At 42.2% G+C, this 25,668-nt stretch overlaps 1 protein-coding gene across 1 annotated transcript in view; it reads right to left on the bottom strand.

The window, feature by feature from the left end:
- Window positions 1–352: 352 nt before the first annotated feature.
- The window catches only part of SPTLC2 (serine palmitoyltransferase long chain base subunit 2), an 88,256-nt gene continuing 62,940 nt past the window's right edge, over window positions 353–25,668 (bottom strand). Inside the window, exons 10-12 of the mRNA XM_084793199.1 lie at window positions 12,128–12,263; window positions 10,502–10,631; window positions 353–5,210 (exon numbers count right to left, since the gene is read on the bottom strand). Coding sequence (XP_084649325.1) covers window positions 5,091–5,210; window positions 10,502–10,631; window positions 12,128–12,263 — 386 coding nt within the window. The 3' untranslated portion in view covers window positions 353–5,090. The remainder of the gene's footprint in view (window positions 5,211–10,501; window positions 10,632–12,127; window positions 12,264–25,668) is intronic.

Here is a 25,668-nt window from a genome sequence, read left to right as displayed (position 1 = left end):
GTAAAACAAACACCCCCTACTCCCTGCAATGACAGCACAGCTGCCCTGGCTTCTCTGGCCTTGCCCAGGGATTGTTTCTCCTGCCCCTAAACTTGTAATGATCCTCCCCCTGCCTCTGCTGAGGTCTTCTTTTACTGTCAGATTTTCCACTTCCTCAGACACGTTTTCTCTGTTATCCATTTCTATTATCACCCTGGGCTTTCTTTTCAAGTCCTTAGCAGTCTGTAAAATGGCATGTTCACATGGTATGCCCACTAGAGTAGGAGCCACAGCTGTCTCTTCATTGTTGGCAGTGTCCAGTGCACTTGCTGGCATACCTGATGTTTATTGGTTGAATGAATAAAGGCAGGTGTCTGTATTTCTGAATATTTTATTAGGGAAAAACAGTATTTGTGGGATGATTCATCTCAAGTAGGTCTTAACACGCACTCTGAAAAGTGATATCCTCCGTAACCTACTATGTATAGCTTCACAGTCATCCAATATAAAATGACATTTGAAAAAAATCATCTGGCAAGAAGGTAGGAGGCTACAGAAGAGTGATATTGGTAAGACATTACTAAACTAAAAATCTCACGTTCCCAGGTGACATGACCATTACAGCAATGGGGAGGGTTAGCATCAGAGTACACCTTGCAGATTCCAGTTTACAGTAACTTGGTCAGTGGCAAAACATGGACCAACAGTTCTCCCGTAGACGCCTAGTCCCTTCTCTTTCCCCCACCCCTTATTGTTAGCTGCCTTACACAGAGAGGGATCACTGAGACTGTGGACATGCAGGCTAAACTCATATGAGAGGCTTCCATGTCCTGTGAAGAAAGAACCAGCAAGGAAGCTCTCAATTCCAACTGTTGGCTAAATGAATCCTGAGGTACAATGTTAAAGGAGAAGGTAAGTCACTCACTACTCTACGCCACTTGGCACATGGTTGGAAGGTCTATGTCAGTCAGTCAGGATCTGCACAAGAAACCTGGCACTTGTGCTGGACTTTGATTGACTGGAGCTCGTCGCACATGGAAAGAGTGCAGGTGGCAAGAAAGCAGACACTGACAGCACATCAGGGCGCTTTTCTTGTAGGCACCTTTCATTCGACCTCCCACAACTGCTCCAAAAGAACAAAGCTTTAGACATTGCTTCATTAAACACAGTGACTGCGGGCAAGAGCCACAGCATTCTTCAGGGTCAGTTTATTACAATTCACCACCCCAGAAACAATATCAGTTTAAGGCTACACCATAGTAAACAAAATCTTACCCACAGCTCCCCGCTCCCAAGCTGCTCCTAAGGGTGAACTGTGAATGTGAAATCTTCTGACTCAGCAAAGATGAAAAATGGTCATTTTTCACAGCTAGGTGGTGGTGGCGCACACCTTTAATCCCAGCACTTGGGAGGCAGATCGCTGTGAGTTCGAGGCCAGCCTGGTCTACAAAGTGAGTCCAGGATAGTCAAGGCTACACAGAGAAACCCTGACTGGGGGGTGGGGGGAGGGGAGAGAAGAAAATGGTCATTTTCACTAGGGCTTAGGCTGGCTCCTTGTGTTTCCTTCCTAGAAACGCTTCATCCTATAGCAAAAAGCAGCATGGAAAACAGAAGTCACCGAAAACTACAACAGGAACAACTGTATTTTGTAGGCCAGGGAAGGGAAGGGATCACTGGTGGTCCCTGGCATCGCTGTGCTCTCTTTAGTTGGCTATCTGGCTGGACGGGGCAGCTGGCTAGAAGCCCAAGCACACATTTCATGTGGATAAGGCAGAGGGGAGGAAGGACATGCTTTTCTCCACATGGAAGGTATTTTGATTGACCGGCTTAATGGATTAAGATGCCTGCTGGGCATTGAGCTTGCTGTTAAGCAGGTAATAGCTCATCCATAGGTCCTGGACCTGGGGGTGGGGAAGGGGTTATAGATTCTTTGATAAACTTCCAAGCAGAATCCTGATTAACCAACCTTGCCCTTCATAGCCCTAGGCTAAGGTGACTTTACCTGTGAGAAACACTCTCCGGCTCCTGATCATCACAGCACAGGCAGAGAGGAAAACCACTGCTCTCCTTTTCCTCACTATTGCCATATCTAAAGCAGAGACAAGAACACCCAGCTACGTCATAGCAGTCCATTTTTTTTCTTTCTTTCTGGGGAGAGCCTCACTCACTTTGTAGCAGAGAATACTCTAGAGTTCTAAAAGGCCCCCTTACTTCTGTCTCCTGAGTACTGGGACTACTGGTGTGCACCATACCTGGCCCGTAACAGCCATTTGTTTACACAGGAGAACCAGTTGTTATTCTTTCCTATACTACAAACAATTAGGCAGATTCATCAATTTGGGAAAACAGAGGTGGTAGTAGATATCATTTTCCACTTTGTCCAAAAAGTTAGGAATTCTAAATCAGGTGTTCATCCCGCTTTTTGCAAGGTGTATTAAACACCAGGTATAACCTGGCCAGACTCTACCAGTCATCAGAGACTCAGATATGGATGCCCTCAACTAAGGAGGAGAGAGACGCTGACGGGCATGGCTATGCATGCAAGGATCAGGCTGTCTACACTACAGTTCTTTAAATGCTGCAGGAACACACGCCAGTCTTCCCTGGAGCAGGAATCCCAACCACCAAGAAGCAGAAGATACAGAATGGGGAGTAAAGGATCAGAGGCAGGTGCTCCACCCTTCAGCCTATGAGAGGGGGTGGGCCAGAAGTGAGGTCCCAAGGAAGGAGATGATTGTGAAACTCCCTGGACCAGAAGAGTTGAGGACAGTGAATGAAGGACCGAAAGGATTGGATCCTTTAAACAAGGGTACAATAAAGAGGAGACACTCACTGCCCTTCTGCATGACGGTTGCCTTCTGGTTTCTGATATGAGCTGTGAAATGGGTCTCACAAACACGAAATGAGGAAGGACAGTAAATGAAAAGCACGAGGTAAAGTACAGACAGCTTGGGTGGTGATGGCTGACTCAGTATGGCTGAATCTACCCACTCTCAAATGCCCGTCCAATATGCCCTTGCACCTCTCCCAAAATTGGGATAATGATTTATGACATGACTGGACCTAAGATTTCTATTAGATTCACAAATAACCAGCCACATATAATGTGTATATACCATTTTGTCCTCTAAAAAGTAGGGCTCATAGGTAGATCACAGGAGTTTTGCCTCTTAAAAAAATAAAAAGCAAGCAAGCAACCAACCAACCAAATTTCTAATTAATTACATTTAGCCTGAAATAAACTTTGTACCAAATGATACAGATATAAAAGTTTAGATGCCTGTAAAAGCATTTTAATTTGAAGTGATTTTATGTAAGCCAAAGACAAGCAAGCACATTTACTGCTTAAAGTTTGTTACTTTTCCAAGCCTTATGTCTGTATCAGAACTGCAAAATACTTGGTATTACAGTGGTATCCTCCAGAGGAAAGCAAGCGAGATGTTTAAGCCTCACAGGACTTGGTTATGGAATCTTTATAAATGTAAATTCTTCCTTCTTTCTGTGGTTTTTGCTCTTTTTTTCTATCTGGCTCTGTCTCCCTTCCTCGTCTCTTGACGGGTTTCACTATGTAGTCCTGGGACTCTCTATGTATAGACCGGGCTGACCCCAAACTCAGAGACATCTGCCTTCCTCCACCTTCTGAGAGCTAGGGTTAAAGGGTTAAGTTACACATCCAGTTTGTTCACCCACCTCAAGGGCTGGGAGATCACAGATGTCCGGAGGGCCAAATTTAACTTAGAGCCAGGGCATGAAAACAGAGCTTTACAAACAATACTGCTCATATCTTCTCTCCCATGTACGTGCAGCTGACAATAAGGTTCCCCAGGATAATTTGGTTTGGGCATCTTTATCAGTAATAAGAATAATTTTAAAGAATAACATACAGAATGTACTTTTAAACAGCTTTTTTCATTCTGTTCTCAATCCTTCCCTATGACACTTGATCACTACTAAAAGACAAATTCATCTTCAGTACAATAAAGCTAAAAATACTCTTCAATTAAGCTTTGGTCAAAAGAAATAATTAACTTTAAAATGGTGCTCTTCAGATGTGTTCTTTGGTCAAGCAGCACAAAGCTCTGGATGGAGCCCCTGGCCTGCTTGGGACAGGAAATCAGAGGCTATTCCAGTTTAGGAAAGAGGTATTTGATTCAAATTCCTCTAAGGGAAAAAAAAAAATAAAATGGAAGCACAAGAGAAGCCAGCCCGATACTGGGTAAAACCATCTTAGGATAGGAGAACTTAGGACAGGAAGGAGGAGGAGGACGGGCATTTGGAAGAGCCCTGTCCGCGTGGGTCAGCGTCTACCACTAATGCTGAAGCGGAACATGAGCAAAGACCTGACCAACACCTGCCTGTATCAGGTCAGAACCTAATCTGGACCCAGAACCAGCTGGAGGCGGTGGTGACTCTGAGGTGGGAAGCGTTGGGGTTAGATCTGGGGAAGACCCAAACTGTGGCCACATCATTAGCCTATGACCATATGAAGAAAGATCTGACGATGAGTATATTCTTGAGAGACCAGTCTCGGGACATCGGTGGCCACTGGGAGTCACACAGTAAGTCTTTCAGCACTGTTAACACTTAACTTACAATGCTTTGGTTGATTAATTTGACTGGTTAAATAAGGGTTACAAGGCAGGGCAACCTCTGAGACCTGGACAGGAAGTCAAAAGGCACTTGCTCCCTAAGGAGAGGGCCAGTGAGTCTCGAGGCTGGAGAGCCAGGGCCAGAAGTAAGTCTTGATGGATCCAAGCCCATGAGGTGGCTGAAGTGGAGAATGCCTGTTTCAGAAGCCACAGGCAAGGGTCAGCGTGATTTCACAAGTAAAATAGTTATAAAATAAAACATTTTTTAATGGACAAAGTAATCATATATATATATATATATTTATATAAAGGTGAGACTTAGCAAACAAAGGAGAATGGGAAGCAGTTTGTTCTTTTACTATTTACAAAATGCCATTTGGAGTGGAGGTGACCACCTTCAGTGGCTTCAGAAATGTCTTTCACATGAAGTGGTCACTGAAGTGTTGTGGTTCCTGGAACTGGCTCAGAAAGGCCACATGCTGTCCTGGGAGGGAGCATCCTCTCTAGGAGCACCAGAAAGGCTCAGTCCTCTGTTTCCTCATAGGTGGTCTCATCAAAAGGCCTGTCCAGCAGAGGCACCAAGCGCTGGCGGGAGTACTTCAGCTGCAGCAGGTCCCCGACTTCATTTATCTCCTTCAAAGCCTAAAGCACACAACAAAGAGTCAGCCGGACCCAGCAGGTGTGAGCGCACCCAGTGCCCTCCTGGACACTGAATCTGAGTACTCAGGAAAGACTGCGCACAGGAAGAGTGTCTGAGGAAGGGCTCAGGCCCAGCCACGAAAATGGACTCTGAGTGCCAACTGTGCACTACAAAGGCTACAGCTCTTCTACATGTAACGTGCTTGTAGGAAAGGGAACAGGCTTCCTGTTGGGACCATATCTATAGTTCTGTATGGAAATGCACACCCTGGGTCCATGAGTGGCTTAGCAGGTAAAGGCACCTTCCACTCAGCCTCACAACCTGAGATCAATCCCTGAGACCCACATCATGGACAGAATCAACTCCCGTAACTTGACCTTTGACCTCAATATGCAAGTCATGGAGTGTTTGAACCCACAGTAGAACACATACACACAAAAAAGTATACAAGAATATTTTTAAAAGAGAGATAGCTCAGAAGTCACTGACTGCTCTTCCAGAGGTCTTGAGTTCAATTCCCAGCAACCATAAGGTGGCTCATAGCGATTTATGTTATCTGATGTTCTCTTCTGGCCTGCAGGTGTATATGCAGGTAGAGCACTGTATACATAATAAAAAATAAATCTGTTTACCAGCCTAAGGGTGAATTTGTCTATTATTTCACTTGTTTTTCTTAAAGATTTATTTATTTATTATTTATATACTACTCTACCCACATGTATGCCTGCACACTAGAAAAAGGCACCAGATCTCATTATCAATGGCTGTGAACCACTATGTGGTTGTTGGGAATTGAACTTAGGACCTTAGTTAGAATAGACAGTGCTCTTGACCTCTGAGCCATCTCTAAGCCCCCTGTTTTTTCATTTTGAAGCCAATATGTAGAAACAAAGTTATAGACAGTATTTCTTTTGCATTTAGCATAAAATACTTATTCTAAAATGTGAAAAATATAAAGAGCAAGAGATGAACTTTCCTGTGCTATCAGAATAGTGGTGCCTCTGAGGCCAGGCTAATTGGAGACTTCACATGGACACTTAGCCCTGACCTTTAGAAATGAGAGCCCATAAGCCATTTATTTCCTTTACTAATAGGTGACTTATACTTTTTTTTTTTTGGGGGGGGGGTTTCGAGACAGGGTTTCTCTATGTAGCCTTGGCTGTCCTAGAACTCACAGTAATCCATCTGCTTCTGCCTCCCAAATGCTGGGATTAAAGGCACCATCACACCCAGCTTTATAAACTTTTAAAAAGATGTTATTTATTATATATAGTGTTCTGCCTGCATGTATGGCTGTCAGCCAGAAGAGGGCACCAGATCTCATTATAGATGGTTATGAGCCACCATGTGGTTGCTGGGAATTGAACTCAGGGCCCCTGGAAGAGCAGTCAGTGCTCTTAACCACTGAGCCATCTCTCCAGTCCCTCACACAAGGTTTCTGATGTTTTGTTATTTGATGTGCAATCTCAGTAAGCTTCCCAAGCTGATCTGGAACTCCTGGGCTCAGTGATCCTTCCGCCTCAGCCTTCCGCCCACCCAGGACTGTGGGCAAAGGCTACAACGCACAGTCTCAGAGAAGCTTCATCCACAGGAAGAGTACATTGTAACAGAAGCTAGATGGCCCTCATGTGAAGTTATCTGTCAGATTAGGAGCAAAGAACCACTATATGGTACCATTTATTAGCAAATAATTACAGTTATCTCTGGCTCTAGGCATAGGATGAACCATTAAGAGAAAAACAGGTTCAGTGCAGGCTGAGGAAATACACTAGCACGGCTGCCCTCCCCACAGCTGGTGCCATTACTCTACCCATTATGTGGAAAATTACCTTTATTGAACTCTGACCCAGATTCTATGAAGCCCAACTTTTTACAGGGCATGATTCAGTGTTTCTAGCATAATCCTCTCAGGCCCCAGCTTTCATCACTTCACTAATTGTAGAGTCTTTTTTTTTTTTTTTTTTTTTTTTGAGATAGAGTCTATGTGGCCCTCACTCATCCTGGAATTTGCTCTGTAGACCAGGCTGGTCTCAAACTTGGAGATCTACCTGCCTCTGCCTCCCAAGTGCTGGGACTAACCCGCACACGTAGTATGTTTATTTGCTTTACACTCCTGCTCTCATCTCAGTTCTTACAACCACCAACGTACTTTCTGAGGCTGTGGGGTCGCCCACTATGGCCATTCCTTATGAGTGGACTCCTGAGACACAGACTCTATGTCTGGCTTCTTTCACTTAGCTCATCTTGAAGGTCTGTGCAGACTGCAGGGTGCAGCTTCACTGAGCAGCCATTCTGCCACTGCTTGCTTTACAAACTTCCGTCTGTGCACTGCCTACCCTGGCTTCCCATTTAGCAAGCTGCTGAGCAGATGCTTAGGCTTATTATCCTAAGTGCTGGTTCAAGCCTGTTGCTTTAGTTATTCAGGATTGCAATTAGATTTAAAAGTGGTAAGTGTGAGTCTTCCAACTTTCATTTTTAACATCATTTCAGCTCACTGGGGGAACCTACTAGTTCCATATAAATTTGAGTTCCATACAAGCCAGCTTTTCCATTTCTGTAAAAAGCATAACTTGAATTCTGATTGAATTTGTACTAGATCTGTAGATAATTATACTGACATCCAGACAACATTCATTCTCTTGATCCATGAACATGAACTGTCTTTACATTTATTAAAGTTTTCAGCCGTGTTTTAGTTTTTGGCATACAAATCTAAATGTTCATTGTATCTTTTCTTTTTTTTGAGATGACATTTCACTATGCTGACAAGACTAGTTTCAAACTCCAGCTGAGATCACAGATGTGCACAACTGCACCCAACCTATTAAGTATAAATTTAGCTAGCTTATAAGGTAAAGAGTTTCTTGGTTAAACTTGCCTACCTGACCGGATGTTGAGATTAAAACAAGGCTCATGCTAGTCCTGAACTTGTGATCCTTCTGCTTCCCAAGTGCTGGGCCTAAGGACTGCACCACCATGCCTGGCCTGAGACTTCCTTTGCTTTCTTTCCAATTTTCTTTCTTTCTTTCTTCCTTCCTCCTGCTCCTTCTTTAAAAGATTTATTTATTTATTATTATGTATACAGTGTTCTGCTTGCATGTACACCTGCATACCAGAAGAGGGCACCAGATCACATTATAGATGGTCGTGAGCCACCATGTGGTTGCTGGGAACTGAACTCATCACCTAGAGGGGCAGTCAGTGCTCTTAACCTCCAAGCCATCTCTCCAGCCCTGAGACTCCCTTTTCATTTGGTTACTGCTGAAATACTAATGTGGTACAAAGATATTTTACCTACCAACTTTGCAAAAATCATTTATTAGCTCTAACAGTCTTTTTGTGTATTGTGTGTATTGTATATAATTGTATTCTAAGGATAAGATGGGTTTTTAGGAAAAAACACTATATGGCTGAGTAAGAGAGTATTCTTGGACAGCTGCCCTCCCCACAACTGATGCCCTTGCCCTTCTTACTTTACAGAATAGTTTTATTGAGTCTGTATTTTATGTTGATTCTACATACACACATACCACCAGCCACCAAAGAGGCCATGCATCTGCATAAGAGCAGGGGCAGAGAGTAAGCTAAGTAAGCACGGGAAGGTTTGGAGGCAGAAAAGGGAAGAAGGAAAATGATGTAATTATAATGTTAAAAAAAAAATCAGTACAGAAAATTTTCAGTAAAAATTTTGAAAAATGGGAAAATCTATGGAAAACTATCTAAAGAGCATCATCAGCTAGAGAAAAAGAAATGGGATCAATAACCTGGACACACCTAAGTAAAGTCAGAATGTGATAAGAGAAGGCTGCAGTACTGGAGCATTGTATTGTTTACTTAAAGAATGAAGATTATACACAGAGAAACCCTGTCTCGAAAAACCAAAAAAAGAATGACAATCAATCACTAGTAAAGCGTCCTAATAAAAAACTTACCATGTTTTTCCTTTAAAACATTTTTTTGTTTGTTTGTTTGCTCTTTTTGAGAAAGTTTTGTTATATATACCAGGCTGGTTTCAAACTTGAAACCCTCCTGCTTCAACTTAAATGCTGGGGTTACTAAAGCTACACATTGTGCCCAGGCCAGGGAGATGTTCTTTAATGAGAGAAATCTCATCTTGTAGATATTTGGAAAAAAGGTCAAAAGTCTTCAGCTGTGGACTGCCAAGGCTACATAGAGAAACCCTGTGTTGAAAAACCAAAAGAAAAAAAAGTGCATGCCTTTAATCCCAGCACTCTGAAGGCAGAGGCAGGAGGATCAATTTGAGTTTGAGGCCAGCCTGGTCTACAAATCCAGTCCATGCCAGCCAAGACTACACACAGAAAATCTGTCTTGAAAAAGCAAAAACAAACAAACAGATGTCAACCAAATTATTATAATACTTTAAAAAACAAGCATTTGCAAAATTCTTTAAGATTAGTGGAACTGCCAGGCGTGGTGGTGCAAGCCTTTAATCCCAGCACTTGGGAGGCAGAGGCAGGCAGATCACTGTGAATTCGAGGCCAGCCTGGTCTACAAAGTGCGATAGCCAAGGCTACACAGGAAAACCCCGTCTCAGGAAAAAAAAAAAAAGACTAGTGGAGGTTAGCTGGTATCCCAGCACATGTTTGTAATCTCAGTACTTAGGAGGCAGGGACAGGCAAGTCTCTGTAAGTTGGAGAGCAGCCTGTGTCCAACCAAGAAAAACAAATCAAAAGCACATTATCAACCATCCCTCCAACCAAACCACAATGAAACCATTATCAGTTTAAAGAACTCGCTGTGTGTTTGTGGGTGTGTGTGGTGTCTTAGGGTGCCAAGGCTCCTTCAAGTAGAGCTGTGACCAATGTGTAGCAGCCACACACCGAGGAAGGCCGAAGAAAGGAAAATTTCTGAGTGTAATATTAAACAAGAAAGCATATATTAGAAATAGCTAGAGTGGAAAGAGAATGGTCCCAGTTTTGATCCCATCACGGGGGAGACAAAAGTACAGGTGGAAGCTGGCCTGAGTGAGGAAGCTCACACTTACAACTCCAGCAGCCAGAAGGATCTCCAGTGTGGGTCTAGTGAGTTCTGGGGCCACCTGGACTACCCATCAAGACCCTAACAAAAACGATATTGAGGAAGCTAGACAGTTCTCTAGACTCGGAAGTGGATTTGGTGGATGATTTGGGAGATGCTGCAATTGCTTTGAAACAGCCATTTTAAACAGCACTGCCTGTCACTGTCTCACCAGTAATCCGAAGTGATCAGGAACATCAGGTGATCAACACCATCTGATACACAATCCCTCTTAGTATTGAGCAAAGATACCCACCGTATCAAGTATTTCTTTGGTGTGAGCTGCTGACAGACAAAATCTGGCTCTGGACTCAATGATGGGGGTAGCAGGAAACCCCACCACAACGACACCAATGTTCCGCTTCAGCATCTCCCTCCCAAAGGCGCTACAGAGGGAAAACAGGAAAGGAAACCATGACATGCAGCTGGCGTGGTGACACTTGCCTTTAATCCCAGCCCCGTTGGAAACTAGCCTAGTCTATATAGTTAGTTCTAGGACAGACATGGCAATACAGAGAAATCCTGCCTTGAAAAAGAAAAACAGCTGGATGTGGGGGCGCATGCCTTTAATCCCAGCACTAGGGAGGCAGAGGCAGGCGGATCACTGTGAGTTCGAGGCCAGCCTGGTCTACCAAACGATTCCAGGATAGCCAATGCCACACAGAGAAACCCTGTCTTGAAGAGAGGGGAAAAAAAAAAAAAAAAAAAAGAAAGAAAAAAGAAAGAAAAGAAAGAAAGAAAAACAACCACAACAACAAAGAAAAACAAAACCTATAACAATCACACCCACAAAAAGAAAAGAAGTATTCAATAGCAGCCAGTACCAGGTCTTGCTGGCCTGGATATCTGATGGCATAGTATAAACACCTAAAACTCAGGGTTCTAAAACTCCTGTTTATTCAGTTCTCTGGTAGTCATTCCTTCACAACGGTGGAGGAATGTCACTGGCAAGGACCAATTCTGATAAAGTGTGCTTTAGGTAATGGCCTGTCCTGAAACGTAATAGCAATGACCTCAGTCCTCTTTTCAGTAAGTTTGGAGACTATGAGGACAGAGGACCTGTGTAACAGGGATACTTCTCTACTACAGCCAGAGAATTGGCTTTCTAGACCAGAAAGTCAAACAAACAAACAAACAAACAAACAAAAAACCCCACCAAAACCCAAAACCACAACATTGTACTTGGGACTAGAGCTGCTCCTGGGGTACAGGATGTTTTGAGGCTCTGTAGGCCAGTAGGTTACTCAAACTCTACAACTGGACAACAACTTCACTTTGGTTTTTTTTTGTTTTTTGTTTTTTGTCTTTTGTTTTTTTGAGAGAGGGTTTTTCTGTGTAGCCTTGGTGGTCCTGGACTCACTTTGTTGACTAGGCCAGCCTCGAACTGATGGCAATTCCCCTGCCTCTGCCTCCCAAGTGCTGGAATTAAAGGCGTGTGCCACCACCACTTGGCCTGACAACAACTTCACTACAGCTGTCTTATGGCCTTATTCTATATCTGAATGTCCACTAAATAATGAATTCTATCTTGGTTTTTGGTTTTGTTTACCAAATTATGCTTTATTTTTATTTTCCCATTGGCCTACTTTACTCATTTTCACTCTTTCCTTAATTTGCTCACAATGTTTGGGAATAAAAAAGACTGCCCATGGCAGCTATGGTGGTACACACCGTTAATCCCAGCACTTGGGAGGCAGATCTTAATATATATAGTGAGTTCCTGGCTGGCCAGGGCTACATAGTGAGATCTTTCAAAAAGCAAGCAAGGAAAAAAAAATCCTGCCCATTTAGCAATACAGGAATACCAACTTCTCCCTGCCTCTAGCTCCAATATGTACTCTGTCTAATGACAGACTGGTTTGCAACTTTCCACACAATGTACCCAATTTTGGCCGGCATGTAGAGCATCAAAGGCACCACCGGAGAATCTTCATTGCCGTAGATGATGAACCCCATTTCCTTCAGACGTCTTCTGAAATACCTGGTGTTCTCAGCCAACTGCTGTATACATTCTTTGCCTAGAAAACAAACAAAATGATACTAAGGAATAAAAGGAAAAGGTATTTTGCCCTGCCTTCTGTTTATCTAACTAGGTCTTTTATTTTTGTTTTCAGACAATGTTTACTGTGTAGTCCACAATGTCCCTGAACTCTTGGGAGTTCTTGCCTCAGTTTCCCAAGTGCTGGGATTACAAGCATGTGCTACCATACTCTTTTCTTCTAAGATAAAATAGTTTGCACATTAATCTTTATGAAATATAAGCATTTATTTACCTGGTTCTGCATCCTGTTACTTGTCATTTAAGCATAGACTTTGTTCGTTTTGCTGTTGGAGATCAAATCTAGGATCTCATGCATACCAAGCAGGCACTCTACCGCCAAGCCTGACACAATCCCACCTGACAGCAAGCTTTATAGTAATGTACAGAATAAAGTTTAATGGCCAAAGGCTGGAGATGCAGCTCAGTGGTAGAGAATGTTAACATGGGCACTACAGAAACAAACAACCCTTTAAAAAATATATGAACTAAAGAAAGAAAAAACAAAACAAGAAACGGTGTCTTCCAAGGCATTCTAGCGTCTATGTCAGCCCCACCCCTGATACTGGGGAGGATATTTATCACCACTACTCTACTACACATTAGGAGATTCGCACAAAGGTGGTACCTTGGTTACAGTCATCAAGTACAAAGAGGCACAGTTTTAATTTTATCTGGCCCATCTCTAAAACACAAGTTTGTCTTCTTTGCTTTTGGTTTTTTGAGACCAGTATTCTCAGTGTAGCCCTGGCTGTCCTCAAACTCAGAGATCTGCCAGTCTCTACCTCCCCAGTGCTGGGATTAAAAATGTATTTTAAAATATATTTATCTAATTCATAACTGAATAAATATTCGGTGAAGCACTAATATTACATTAGGTCAACCTATGATGAGATGGCCAAACAAGACAATACATTTAAAAGATTATTTGCAGTATGCTAAAAATATTTTGTTCTTCCCAGTCAAAAATACTAACGAGTAAGAGAAGGTTGGAGTAATTTTCTCATGTTAGAAATTCAGTAAGTTTGTATTTTTAAAAAATTCAAGGATGATAAATTCATAAGTTTATCAATTAATGAGATACAGATATCCCACATGTCTTTGGAGTTAGAACACTGACATGCCCACCACTCATAGTAAAGTATGCTAGAGAAGCTGGACACACAGCCTCAGGTTAATATCCAAGTTAATATTTCAAGTTGATCAGAGAAAAACACTCATCACCCTGAACATCAAGGCACACCAGTTATATATGCACCTTACAGTGAACAAGAGCTAATCAGTCTCAGAATTATATATGCATCCCAACTTGTCTCAATATAAATAAGATGCTATCTGGGCGTGGTGGCGCACGCCTTTAATTCCAGCACTCGGGAGGCAGAGGCAGGCGGATCGCTGTGAGTTCGAGGCCAACCTGGTCTACAAAGTGAGTCCAGGACAGCCAAGGCTACACAGAGAAACCCTGTCTCGAAAAACAAAACAAAACAAAACCAAAAAATAAATAAATAAATAAAATAAAATAAAATAAAATAAAATAAAATAAATAAATAAGATGCTTGCTCTAACTTTTTATAAAACTTTACTGATTGGCTTTAAAAAATTTTTTTTGAGGGGGAGACAGGATTTCATGTTGTCTTAGGGTTTTTATTGCTGTCACGAGACACTATGAGCAAGGCAACTCTTTTTGGGGGTGGGGGTAGGAGCAAGACTCAAGACAGAGTTTCTCTGTGTAGCCCCGGCTGTCCTGGAACTCATTCTGTAGATCAGTCTGGCCTCAAAGTCACAGAGATGTCAGATTTGTTTTGTACAAGGACTTTAGCTCAGGAGGGGAAGGGTGTTTAGTTCCCAGTCCAAAAAGTGAACACACACACCAATAAGCTAACAAATTTTCTTTTTCTTTATTTTTTTGAGACAGGGATTTTCTGTACAGCCCTGCCTATCCTCAAACCTACCTATCTCTGCCTGGGATTAAAAGTGTGTGCCACTAACACTGGGTTATTAAATTAACAAATTTTCAAGTTAAAATTTGTATTACATCTATCTATCTATCTATCTATCTATCTATCTAATGTATGTAGTTCAGGGGACAGCTTGGAGGAACTAGTTCTTTCCTTCTACCTTAAGGGACTGCAATTGAACTCAGGTCACCAGGCCTGGCAGCAATCACCTTTAATGGCTGAACTATATCTTGCTGCTCGACTTTTCAAACTTTAAAGCTTAGCTATTTATTGGGAAACAATGTTGATATTACTTATTTATTTATTTTTGAGACAGGGTTTCCCTGTGTAGCCTTGGCTGTCCTAGACTCACTTAGTAGACCAGGCTGGCCTGGAACTCACAGCAATCTGCCTGCTTCTGCCTCCCGAGTGCTGGGATTAAAGGCGTGTGTCACCACCACCCAATGATATTTTGCAAGTAGTACTTGGGGGGTAAACACACAGAGATGAATGAGTGCAACAACAACAACAACAAAAAAAAACTTTTTTTGGGGGGGGGGGGCGGGTTTGAGACAGGGTTTCTCTTGTCCTGGCTGTCCTGTCCTCAAACTCACAAAGACCTGCCTGCTTCTACCTCCTGAGTGCTGGGATTAAAGGCATGTGCTACCACACCTGGCAAAATGTTTTCATTGAACTTAATTTGAACAGCAAAATGATACTGATGACAGAAGAATTATCACTGAGTGGAAAAAAGGTCAGTGCTATACAGAGAAGGAAGTCAACTTACTTTAGGTAGGAACAATAAAAACGAGGAAGCAAGTGAGAAATGGTTACGTTTGCTGTTCTTTTGAGACCCGTCTCACCTTGCAGCCCAGACTAACCTGTAACTTACTATGTAATGCAGACTGGCCTCTAAAGCATGCTTATCCTCCTGCCTCAGTCTCTTCAGTTCTGAGATTACATATGTGAGTCACACCTTACTAGGCAGGCTGCTCTGGAACTCGCCATGATCCTCAGGCTGGCTAGCCTTAAACTTGAAATCCTCCTGCTCCTGCCTCCTCAGTGCAGAACAGAAATGTACACTACGTTCAGCCTGAAGTAGCCTGATTTTACCCTTAAAAATGAAAGTGAAAACAAAGGCTTATCAGGTGAAGTTATCAATTACTATCATCATGTCATTAGTTTTGATCCTTAAAAAATAGGACTCAGTTGGGTGCTGTGGTGCATGTTGTAATCCCAGCACTCAGGGAAGCAGAGGCAGGCAGATCTCTGTGAGTTCAAGGCCAGCTTGGCCTAAAAAGCAAGTCTAGGACAGCCACTGCTACACAGAGAAACCCTGTCTCGAAAACAAAAACAAAATAAAACAAAAAAACCTCAAAATATGACTCAATCTGATATTTTAGAGACAAATGGAAAAACGAAGCACTCAAATGAAATTAGAAAAACCAGTCAACTGGGGCACGTTGATTGTTGTCATCCTAACAGTGATACTGAATTCTAACAAACACAAGACACCAGTTATTACAAGTATTTACGTCCATTCAACTAAATAGTTCGGTTCAAGAGTTTCCTTCCTGAAGTTTGAACAAATTATTATTATTATTATTATTATTAATTATTATTATTATTAATTTTAGTTTTTCAAGACAGAGTCTCCCTGTGTAGCCCTGGCTGTCATGGACTCACTTTGTAGACCAGGATGGCCTGAAATTCACAGCTATCTGTCTGCTTTTGCCTCTCAAGTGCTGGGATTAAAGGCGTGTGCCACAGCCGGGCGTGGTGGCGCACGCCTTTAATCCCAGCACTTGGGAGGCAGAGGCAGGCGGATTGCTGTGAGTTCGAGGCCAGCCTGGACTACAAAGTGAGTCCAGGACAGTCAAGGCTACACAGAGAAACCCTGTCTTGAAAAACCAAAAAAAAAAAAAAAAAAAGGCGTGTGCCACCATGCCTGGCCTGAGCAAATTATTTAAGACAGACTCAAATAAATATGCACTTTTAGCACAGCTACACATTACACTTAAATAACCTAATTCTTAACCCTTGCTGTCTTAGAGAGAAAGTAGATGTTGGTTCGAGAGACAGTTCAGCAGTTAAGAGCACTTCCTGCTCCTGACAGAGGACCAAAGTTGGGTTTCCAGCTCAACCTTATCGCCAACTACAGGCTACCTTATGATGGCCTCTTCAGGCTCCTAGCCCTGTGGCATATCCTCATAGACACATAAAAGAATAATGTTAAAACAACAATGTCATGGAGAGTTGTAAGACATTTGAGTTTTTCCTACTTTTCAAACAGCAGGCTTCACGGTAAGGATTTTTATCTGCTAACCACCTCTCCATTCTGAGAATCACTGTTGTGTTTTTGTTTTTTTCTAGTGCTATGACTGAAGCGAGAGATTCCATCCTAGGCTCTCACACAGGCAGATGGCTCTCTAACACTGTGCTACAATCCTATATCTTTAGTAGCCATGCTCAGATTAATCTTGAAGTTATTTTTATGTCTTAAATAGTTGATTGGGGTGTGTGTGTCTTTGTGTCTGTGTTTCTGTCTGTCAGTCAGAAGACAACTTTCCAGAGTAATTTTTGGCATTGAATCTTCATTAGGCAGGGTCTCTTTTGTTTCTGCCACTGTGCTAAGCCTTGAGCTTCAGGAAAATCCTAACATACAGATGCGGGTGACGGCCTTTTGGGTAGGTCTTACAGGCTAGCTTTCTTACCCACTCAGACATCTCCCAGGCCCCAAGATCTTGAAGCTGTGTCAGCTGTACTCCATTACTTAAAAAAGAATTTTGATAAACAATCCTACTCTCAGATTCTTGGGACTCTCAGGATGTCATCTTTAGTGTGAAGAAGCTCTGTATGAGCGCTCACAGGAACTACAAAGATCCTACTGGACAGACGTTGCCTACAATAGACAGCTGTAGACTCTCAATGAAACCTATGTAGAAAGCTCTTGCCAGGCAGTGGTGGTAGACACATTCAATCCCAGCACTCAGGAGGCAGAGGCATGCAGATCTCTATGAGTTCGAGGCCAGCCTGGTCTATAGAGCAAGTTGTAGGACAGCCCATGCTACAGAGAGAAACTCTGTTTCAAAAAACAAAAACCTACAAAAAATAAAGTTTTGTATCAGTGCTCACGAAAACTCCTAGGCCCTTCTGGACAGACATTGTAGGCCCTCTTACAACAGACAGCTTTAAACTTCCCAAGAGACCTATGTATAAAGCCTGGGCTGCCAAAGTAACTTGGCTCCTAAGTATAATTCTGCCTTAACAGGCATATCCAGGGGTCACCTGCTGAAAACAGCAGAAAATTTCACTTTAGCTTTTAAAAAAATTATTTATTTATTTTTATTTTATGTACATTGGTGTTTAGCCTGCATGTATGTCTGTGTGAGGGTGTCAGCTCTTAGAGCTACAGTTGTCAGCTGCCATGTGGGTGCTGGGGATCGAACCCAGGTCCTCTGGAAGAGCAGACAGTGCTCTTAACCACTGAGCCACCTCTCCAGTCCCAGCTTTTTAAAAAAGATTTATTTATGTATTATTATGTATATAATGCTTTGCCTGCAAGTACACTTGCAGGCCAGAAGAGGGCATCAGATTACATTATAGATGGTTGTGAGCCACCATGTGGTTGCTGGGAATTGAACTCAGGACCTATGGAAGAACAGTCAGTGCTCTTAACTTCTGAGCCATCTCTCCAGCCCCCCAGTTTAGTTTTTAAATATATTTTATACCAGAACCAAGAACATGTGTTTGAGTCTGCAGCTTTAAAACTAAGATTTCTGAGCTGGATGTGGTGGCACAAGCCTTCAACCCCAGCACTCGGGAGGCAGAGGCAGGTAATCTTTGAGTCCACAGCCAGCCTGGTCTACACAGAGAAACCCTGTCTTGGAAAAGAAAAGAGCAAGAAGGAATGGGACTGCGATCTAGATGAGGCAGTCAAGTGATATTTATTCATGGATAGTCCACCTAAGGTCTATGTGTGCACTTTACTACAGGAATGGCACTGCTATAAAAAAATTAATAACCGCCAAATACTTGGAAAGTCACCTGATAGTAACAAAAAACATCTGGAATTGAGGCTAATTGTCTAATCTCTGCATTCACAATCTTACCCATAGCCAGTTATTCTTTAGTAATCATTTCTATAAACTGCAAAACCAAACAACAAACAAAGAAAACACACAGGAACAAAGCAGAAGTCTCTGAGTGTGACAGGGGTGGGCTCACTTAGCCTTTGTTGCTTAAGACAAAACCTGGGGGGGGGGGAGGTGAGGGATGGGGACAGGGACAGAGAAGGACAACCGAAGTTTTTGGCACTGGGCGGTCCAAGAATTTCTAAGTCGGGGGAAGTGTTATGAAAACAGCACTTGAGACTTAAAGCCCTTGTCCTGAGACAGGAAATGAAAACATAAAGGGATCAGCCCTTCCTTTCTTTTCCTTTTCTCTTTCCAAACAATCCTATGAATGACACACAGATCAGACCACACTGTCTATAAAGATATTTCTTTTTTATCTGTCTGTCTACTTCTATTCCCAGGACACCTTCCCCAGACATTTTACTATTATGTTTTTTCTGCAAATTTTGTCAAGAAAAGCTGACAGAAGACTAGCACAAAGAATTAGTAAATTGATACACACGTGATTCCTACTGACCTTTGGGAGAGTGAAGGGGCAGAAAACTGAAAAGATGTGAGTGCATTAGAATATAAAACTGTTCAGCAAAGAAAAAGTTCACTGACACCTCTATGCTAAGGCATGGAAAAGCCTTTGTGTTCAATGAACAGGTCAACAAGGATTTTAACCACTTAAAACAAAACTCTGAGTGAACAAAACTCTAAGAATACTAAAAGGTCTCCTGAAACAGTTTTTGTAGGAGAAAAAAAAATGATCTCTAGGATGACTGAAATCTGCAATCTAAATATCAAATATAGCACACTTCTCAGGAATACCTGAATTTGACTATTTAACTGCTGTTTTAAAATGGTAAAGCTGAGCAGGTACACCCAAGTAAACAGGACATTCTTTACATGTGCAAGTATATCCTGTAATGGTGACAATCACTGAGATTCCTCACTTCACTTATTAAGGTGCTGGAGGCTGGTCTGATGTATTCTGATGCTAATTACTGTTTGCTGTCTTTTAATGTACCCCAAATATTGTTGTGTAACCTTGCCTAAAATCTTATTCCTGTTTGACCAATAAAAACACCATACTCCTGGGCAGGCAAATGGGATAGGCATGGCTAAGGTTCCCAGGCTTTAGAAGTCTGAGAGAATCTTGAGAGAGGGAGAGATGGGATGGAGGAAGGAAGACAGAGAATAGGAACAGGATAGGAAAGGAGCCACGGGACCCCAGAGAAGGAATTCTGAAGTTCCTCATGGAGAGCATTAGCAAGTACTTTGGGATTATGGATGGGAGGTAGCCCAAATAGAAATTATTAGAAACAGATGGAATGGGATGGAGGCTGGGAGTTATTGGAGGATGGCTTAGGAGGTAATATCTGCCTTGCTCCAGGTAAAGGTTTATTCTAGCCAGGCGTGGCAGCTGTGAGTTCGAAGCCAGCCTGATCTACAAAGCAAGTCTAGGACAGTCAAGGCTACACAGAGAAACCCTATCTTGGGGGTGGGGGGCAGAAGGTTTATTCTAAAATACATCAGGTGTCTGTGTTTTCACTGATTGCTAGTGGGTTAGAAAATACCACCGTAATAATAATTAGCTTAATAATAAACATTTATTAGGCCATACTTTTAAATTAACAGCAACTTTAAGGAAACCAGATTTCCAAAAATAACTTTTATTCTTCAAAGAAAGGTAACAGGGCCAGGCAAATCGAACTTTTAGATTTGATACCAATAGTAAGGAATATCCAGTCTTTGAGATTTTTCTAGCACTTGGAGAAAACCAACTGAATTTGGATTCCTACTACATTTGTTAACTCATTTACACACAAAAATTTACATTTATGAAAGGCTCAAGAAAACATGTGAATATGTTAGCTGGGCAGTGGTAGCTCATGGCTTTAATCCCAGCACTCAGGAGGCAGAAACAGGTGGAAAACAAAACCATGTGAATATGTTCTACTTTAGACTACTTATCTCATATAATGAAACGTGTCATCAAATTAAGCATTACCTACAGAAAAAAATGCTCAAGCCAGGTATAGTGTTGAAAGCCTGTAAGGACAACATTAAGGATACTAAGGGACAAGGACAGTGAGTTCAGGGCCAGCCTAGGCTGTATACTGAGACCCAACTTTAAGGTCATCATGTAAGAGTTAAGAATCTCAGCTGGGCCGGGAGAAGAGGCAGGTGGATTTCTGTGAGTTCAAGGACAACCAGGACTACACGAAGAAACCTTCTTTCAACCCCCACTCCCCCCAAAAAGAACACTCAGATGTAGCAGAAATAAACCTCCCTTTTAAACTGCTTATGCTGTGTATTTGGGGCCTCCCCCCCACCCCCCAACAGGATTTCTCTATGTAGCCTTGGCTGTCCTGGGCTTGCTTTGTAGAACAGGCTGGCCTTGAACTCACAGCGATCTGCCTGCCTGTTGGGGGATGGGTTGATGTATTTTGATGCTAATTACTGCTTGCAGTGTGTGACTGACCTTTTGTTTAATAAAAAAAAATCCCACCTGGATAGGGCAAAGGAGATAGGTGGGGCTAAGAGAGAGAGGAATTCTGGGAAGAAGGAGGATTGCCACCAGAAGAAAGGAGAGACCTAAAGTGAAGAGAGGAAGGGCCACCATGGGTTAGTTGGAGGAGAAGCACATGGCTGGCAGCGTGGATGGAGAATCCAGATGAAGAATACCAGCAAGTATTTGGGATTATGGATGGGAAGTGGCTTGATAGAAGTTATTAGAAGCAGATGGTATGGGATTGAGGCAGGGATCCCATGCCTGCCACACTGTGAGAGGTAGTTTAGAGGACTGATATCTGCCCTGCCCCAGGTTAACTAAGGCTATTTTAAAATATAACAAGTGTCTGTGTGTCCTGACTGATCGCTAGCCAGGCCTACATGTAATACAGATAATTTTTTAAAACAATACCTGCCTCTGCCTCTCAAGTACTGGGATTAAAAGCGTGCACCACCACCGCCTGACTGCTGTGTATTTGTTATAGCAAATGCCAACTCAGGAAATTCTACAGGTATTTCTTGTAGTCCTAACTTCCAGTACTGCTTCTTTTTTTCTATTTTTTCTTTTTGGTTTTCTGAGACAGGGTTTCTCTGTGTAGTCCTGCTTGTTCTGGAACTCACTCTGTAGACCAGGCTGGCCTTGAATTCAGAGATTTGCCTGCCTCTGCCTGTCGAGTGCTGGGTGCGCTCCCACCACCACCTGCCCAGGACTGCTTTTATCTTGGTCTTCCCAGATCACTTTTTGTGTGAGGCATAGAGTGAAGTATTCAAAGCGAAGTAAGTTCAGAGATAGTAAAAAGTACCATCCAAAGGCCCTGGTGATTAAATACAGGGAGTAAAGAAAGAAAAATCTGAGTGGGTTTCTTGTCTGAACAATATTATCACTGGAGATACAGAACACAAAAGGAAAGTAGGCATGACAGAGCAAACAAATTGGACAGGCTTCAACTCTAGAGACTTAAAAACTCATTTGGGGGCACCAACAAAGCTTGGAGGGTTAGGATGCTTTCTGCCAAGCATGATGGGTCCCAGAGAAAAATGAAAGTTGTCCTCTTGACTCCAAACATGTATAGTGGCACACACGCCCTTTTCCTCTCTCTTTTTCTAAAACAAAGCATGGAGGCTGGAGAGATGGCTCAGTGGTTAAGGCACTGTCTGCTCTTTCAGAGACTCCAGGTTTCACTCCCAGTACCCACCTGGTGGCTCACCCATGGTAGCTGATGCCCTCTTCTTGACTTAAAACGTACTAGCCACATGCAGTGCAACATACATATGAGTAAAACATTCACACACATAAAATAATAAAAATAAAAAATTATAGGAATAAAACCCATTTTGAGTACAACAATGGTCAGGGGCCGAATAGACTGCTAACTCTCAAAGAGTCAATGAAAGCCCATCTAAGTTACATGTCATCATTTGGAGGTTCTTCCCCATCTTCTAGTTCTGTGGCACCAATGCCCCCCCCCCTTCTTAAAAAACCATCTTAGTATGTGTGTGTGTGTGAGAACACAAAGGCATGTGTAAAAATCAGAGGACAACTTGTGGGAGTCAGCTTTTTGCATTTGCAATGTGGGTCTTCGGGACTTCACTCAGATCAATAGCCTTGGAAGCAGGCACCTTTAGCAGATGAGCTATTTTGTAGCTCTTTGGCACAATCTTAAGGTGTAAGAGGTAGGCCACAGCCAACTTAAAATGCATACTCACTATTCACTCACCTGTCATTCTCACTCACAATTTATAAACAAAATTCATATATTTACACTCAATCTTGCTACCTTTCTAAAGCTAGGTGCAAATAGGTTTCCTTATTTTCTAGCTTAGATGCCTCTGCCATTATATCACTTGGTAATAATAACCCATATAAGAAAACTGCCTTTACAAATGTGAACATTTGGGATGGCAAGCAGATGACCTGTTCTGAAGATGGGGATGGAACCTGCTGTCTAGAGCTGTGTTAAGATACTTTAAAACCTGGGGGAGGAGCTGGGGAGACAGCAAGCATCCTTGGTACAGTGCTTTCTGTGCAAGCACAGGACCTGACTGAGGATCACCACCTCCTGCCAGGCATTGTAGCACAAGCTTGTAATCCCAGTGATAAGGAGGCAGAGACAGGAGGACCCCTGGGACTTTCTGGCCTGGTAGTTTAGCTGAATTGGTGAGGTCTAGGTTTAGTGAGAGACACCCTATCTAAAAAAATAGGTGAGAAATGCTTCAGTTGCTGTTTCTCATCAGAACAGGACAGCTCCGAAGCAAGCTTCTGATCCCAAATGGTCCAGCAATTCAGACTGTCCCACACAGAACTTTAATTAAGCATGGAATTTCTCAACATTTAGAGAACTGGACCACAAATGCTATTTCTAGCTTGCTTTAATCATTTTCCCCAATTTTACTTGGCCCCCTACAAATCAGCTGGAAAAAACCTTAAGGGACTGATGCCTGATTTCTCTTAAGGTAGGGTGGGTAGGTTTTTGGTTGCTTTCTTGGGCTATACATGTTTCTTTTCATTGGGAGTTGGTTATAAGTTGGTCTTATTCAAAGAGAAAACAAGTTTGGACTCAGGGGCATCTCTCTTTTCCTTTATCTTTCTTTCTTAGATTTGGAGATAGGGATTGAAAATAAAGAAGGGGGGATATAGAATAATATAGGGATGACAGGACAAGAAGTAGATTACTGAATCTACTCCTCAATTTAATGTCTTAATTGTTACTCACAAGATTATTTTTGCCGGTGGTGGTGGCGGTGGCGGAGGCGGTGGCAGCACCCGCCTTTAATCCCACCACTTGGGAGGCAGAGGCAGGTGGATCTCTGTGAGTTCGAGGCCAGCCTGGTCTACAGAGTAAGTTCCAGGAGAGCTAGAGCTGTTACACAGAGAAACTCTGCCTTGAAAAAACCAAAACAACAAAACTATGGTGAGATTCCATCTTACCATGCAAAATGGCACTGATTATTTAAAGAGAGAGAGACAGACAGACACAGACAACAAATCCTGGTTAGGCTGTGAACAAAATGGTAATGCTGGGAATTTAAACTGTCTAGGTAGTATGGAGGCTTAAAAAAGATAGAAAGACTCCAAATTAACACCCCTCCCCCCAAATTTAATTCACTGGTATAGAATTTTGTATATTGATGCAAAATAAGTTTAATTTTGATACATTGGCATAGAATTCAAATTTAAGATTATTCTTCACACACATTATATATATACTTTAACATCAAGTATTGTACCTATACAACTCAACTATAATACAAGCCTGCTATTGTAGGCTGTTTAGGATGATTAAGTAATACAAGTTAGTTGATCGAATAATGGTCATGTCAATTACTAGTCTATTTTTAATCACAAGAATATACATCCTAGATTTAATAGATAAATATGATTATATAGATAGATAAGGTCTTCAAAAACCTCAGAGACCTACAGAAGAGGGCATTTAAAGATGTTTTTATTATTTTAAAGATTCTTTGACAATAAGACAAGTTAACTCCTGGCAATACCCAGCCTACCTCAAAGAACATGATGAGCATCAATGAATCTCCTTATGGAGATGGCTTCAAACGTGGTAAACACACCACTGGGCTTGGATGTAGGCAGAGTCGAAGGCCAAACTCTGCCAAGACAGGGTAAGCAAGTCCTCAATAGTGCCTGCCTCATAAATATGTCTGTCAGATATATTGGGCCAGAAGGCTGAAGATGATGTTCCAATGTTATAGTGTTGGGTGACTGTTCAGGTAGCAAACTGTCTCTGTCATGTTCTCATTTCCTACTCAGGTAATTTTATTCCTTCTCAAGTCTCTGATGCAGTTGAAGACCAGATAGTTTAGTTTTATAATTAAGCTTAGTTGTTTAGGGGTTAAGATGTTTTAAGTTGATAAAGATGAGATATGATAGATAAATGATTTACATTCAGAATTTTAGATGCATCAAAATAGGAAAGATGTTTTCTTCAAGGTTCTTCAAGGTTGCCAAACATAAATAGCCAAAACACTATGAATGTAACATTTATATAATTCCTGATTGTTTCATGGTTCTTCTTGCTGTACATAGTTTATTGTATATATGTATAATAATATAAATGTATATGTAAAAAAAAGAAAAGAAAAGAAGGTGAAGAACCAGGGGCATAGCTCAGTGGTAGAGCACTTTTTTTTTTTTAAAGATTTGTTTATTAAGTAGACAGTGTTGTCTGCTTGTAGGCCAGAAGAGGGCATCAGGTTACATTATAGATGGTTGTGACCCACCATGTGGTTGCTGGGAATTGAACTCAGGACCTTTGGAAGAGCAGGCAGTGCTCTTAACCACTGAGCCATCTCTCCAGCCCGAGCACTTCTTTAACACGTGTGAGACCTTGAATTCAATTCTCAGTGCCATTAGAAAAAGGTGGGAAAGGCTACTGAGATGGCTCGGTGGGTAGAGAGCTCACAAGTATGAGCACCTAAGGTAAGGTTCCCCAGAACCCACAGAAAGCCAGATAAAATATCACATGTCCGTATCCCAGTGCTCCTACAGCGAGAGCAGAACCAGCAGAATCCCTGAGAGCTCACAGGCAGCTAGCCAGCACTACAGTTGGAAGGCCCTATCTCAAACAAGGTGGAAGGCAAGAACCAACACTTGCACCCCCATATACACACAATAATAAACAAGAACACTAACAAAATTTAGAACAACGAAAACAAATCCTGTAGCCATGCTCTGTAAACATTCCTACGAGAATAGGCACATGTACGAGGGGACATTAAAAACTGAACGATAGGGGCGTGGAAAGATGGCTCAGCAGTTAAGAGCACTGACTGCTCTTCCAGAGGTCCTGAG

Source organism: Acomys minous (genome assembly GCF_964271855.1).
Source record: "Acomys minous genome assembly, chromosome: 8".
NCBI lineage: Eukaryota > Metazoa > Chordata > Mammalia > Rodentia > Muridae > Acomys > Acomys minous.
Note: the sequence above shows the minus strand (reverse complement) of the source record. Positions and strands in the feature narration are given on the sequence as shown.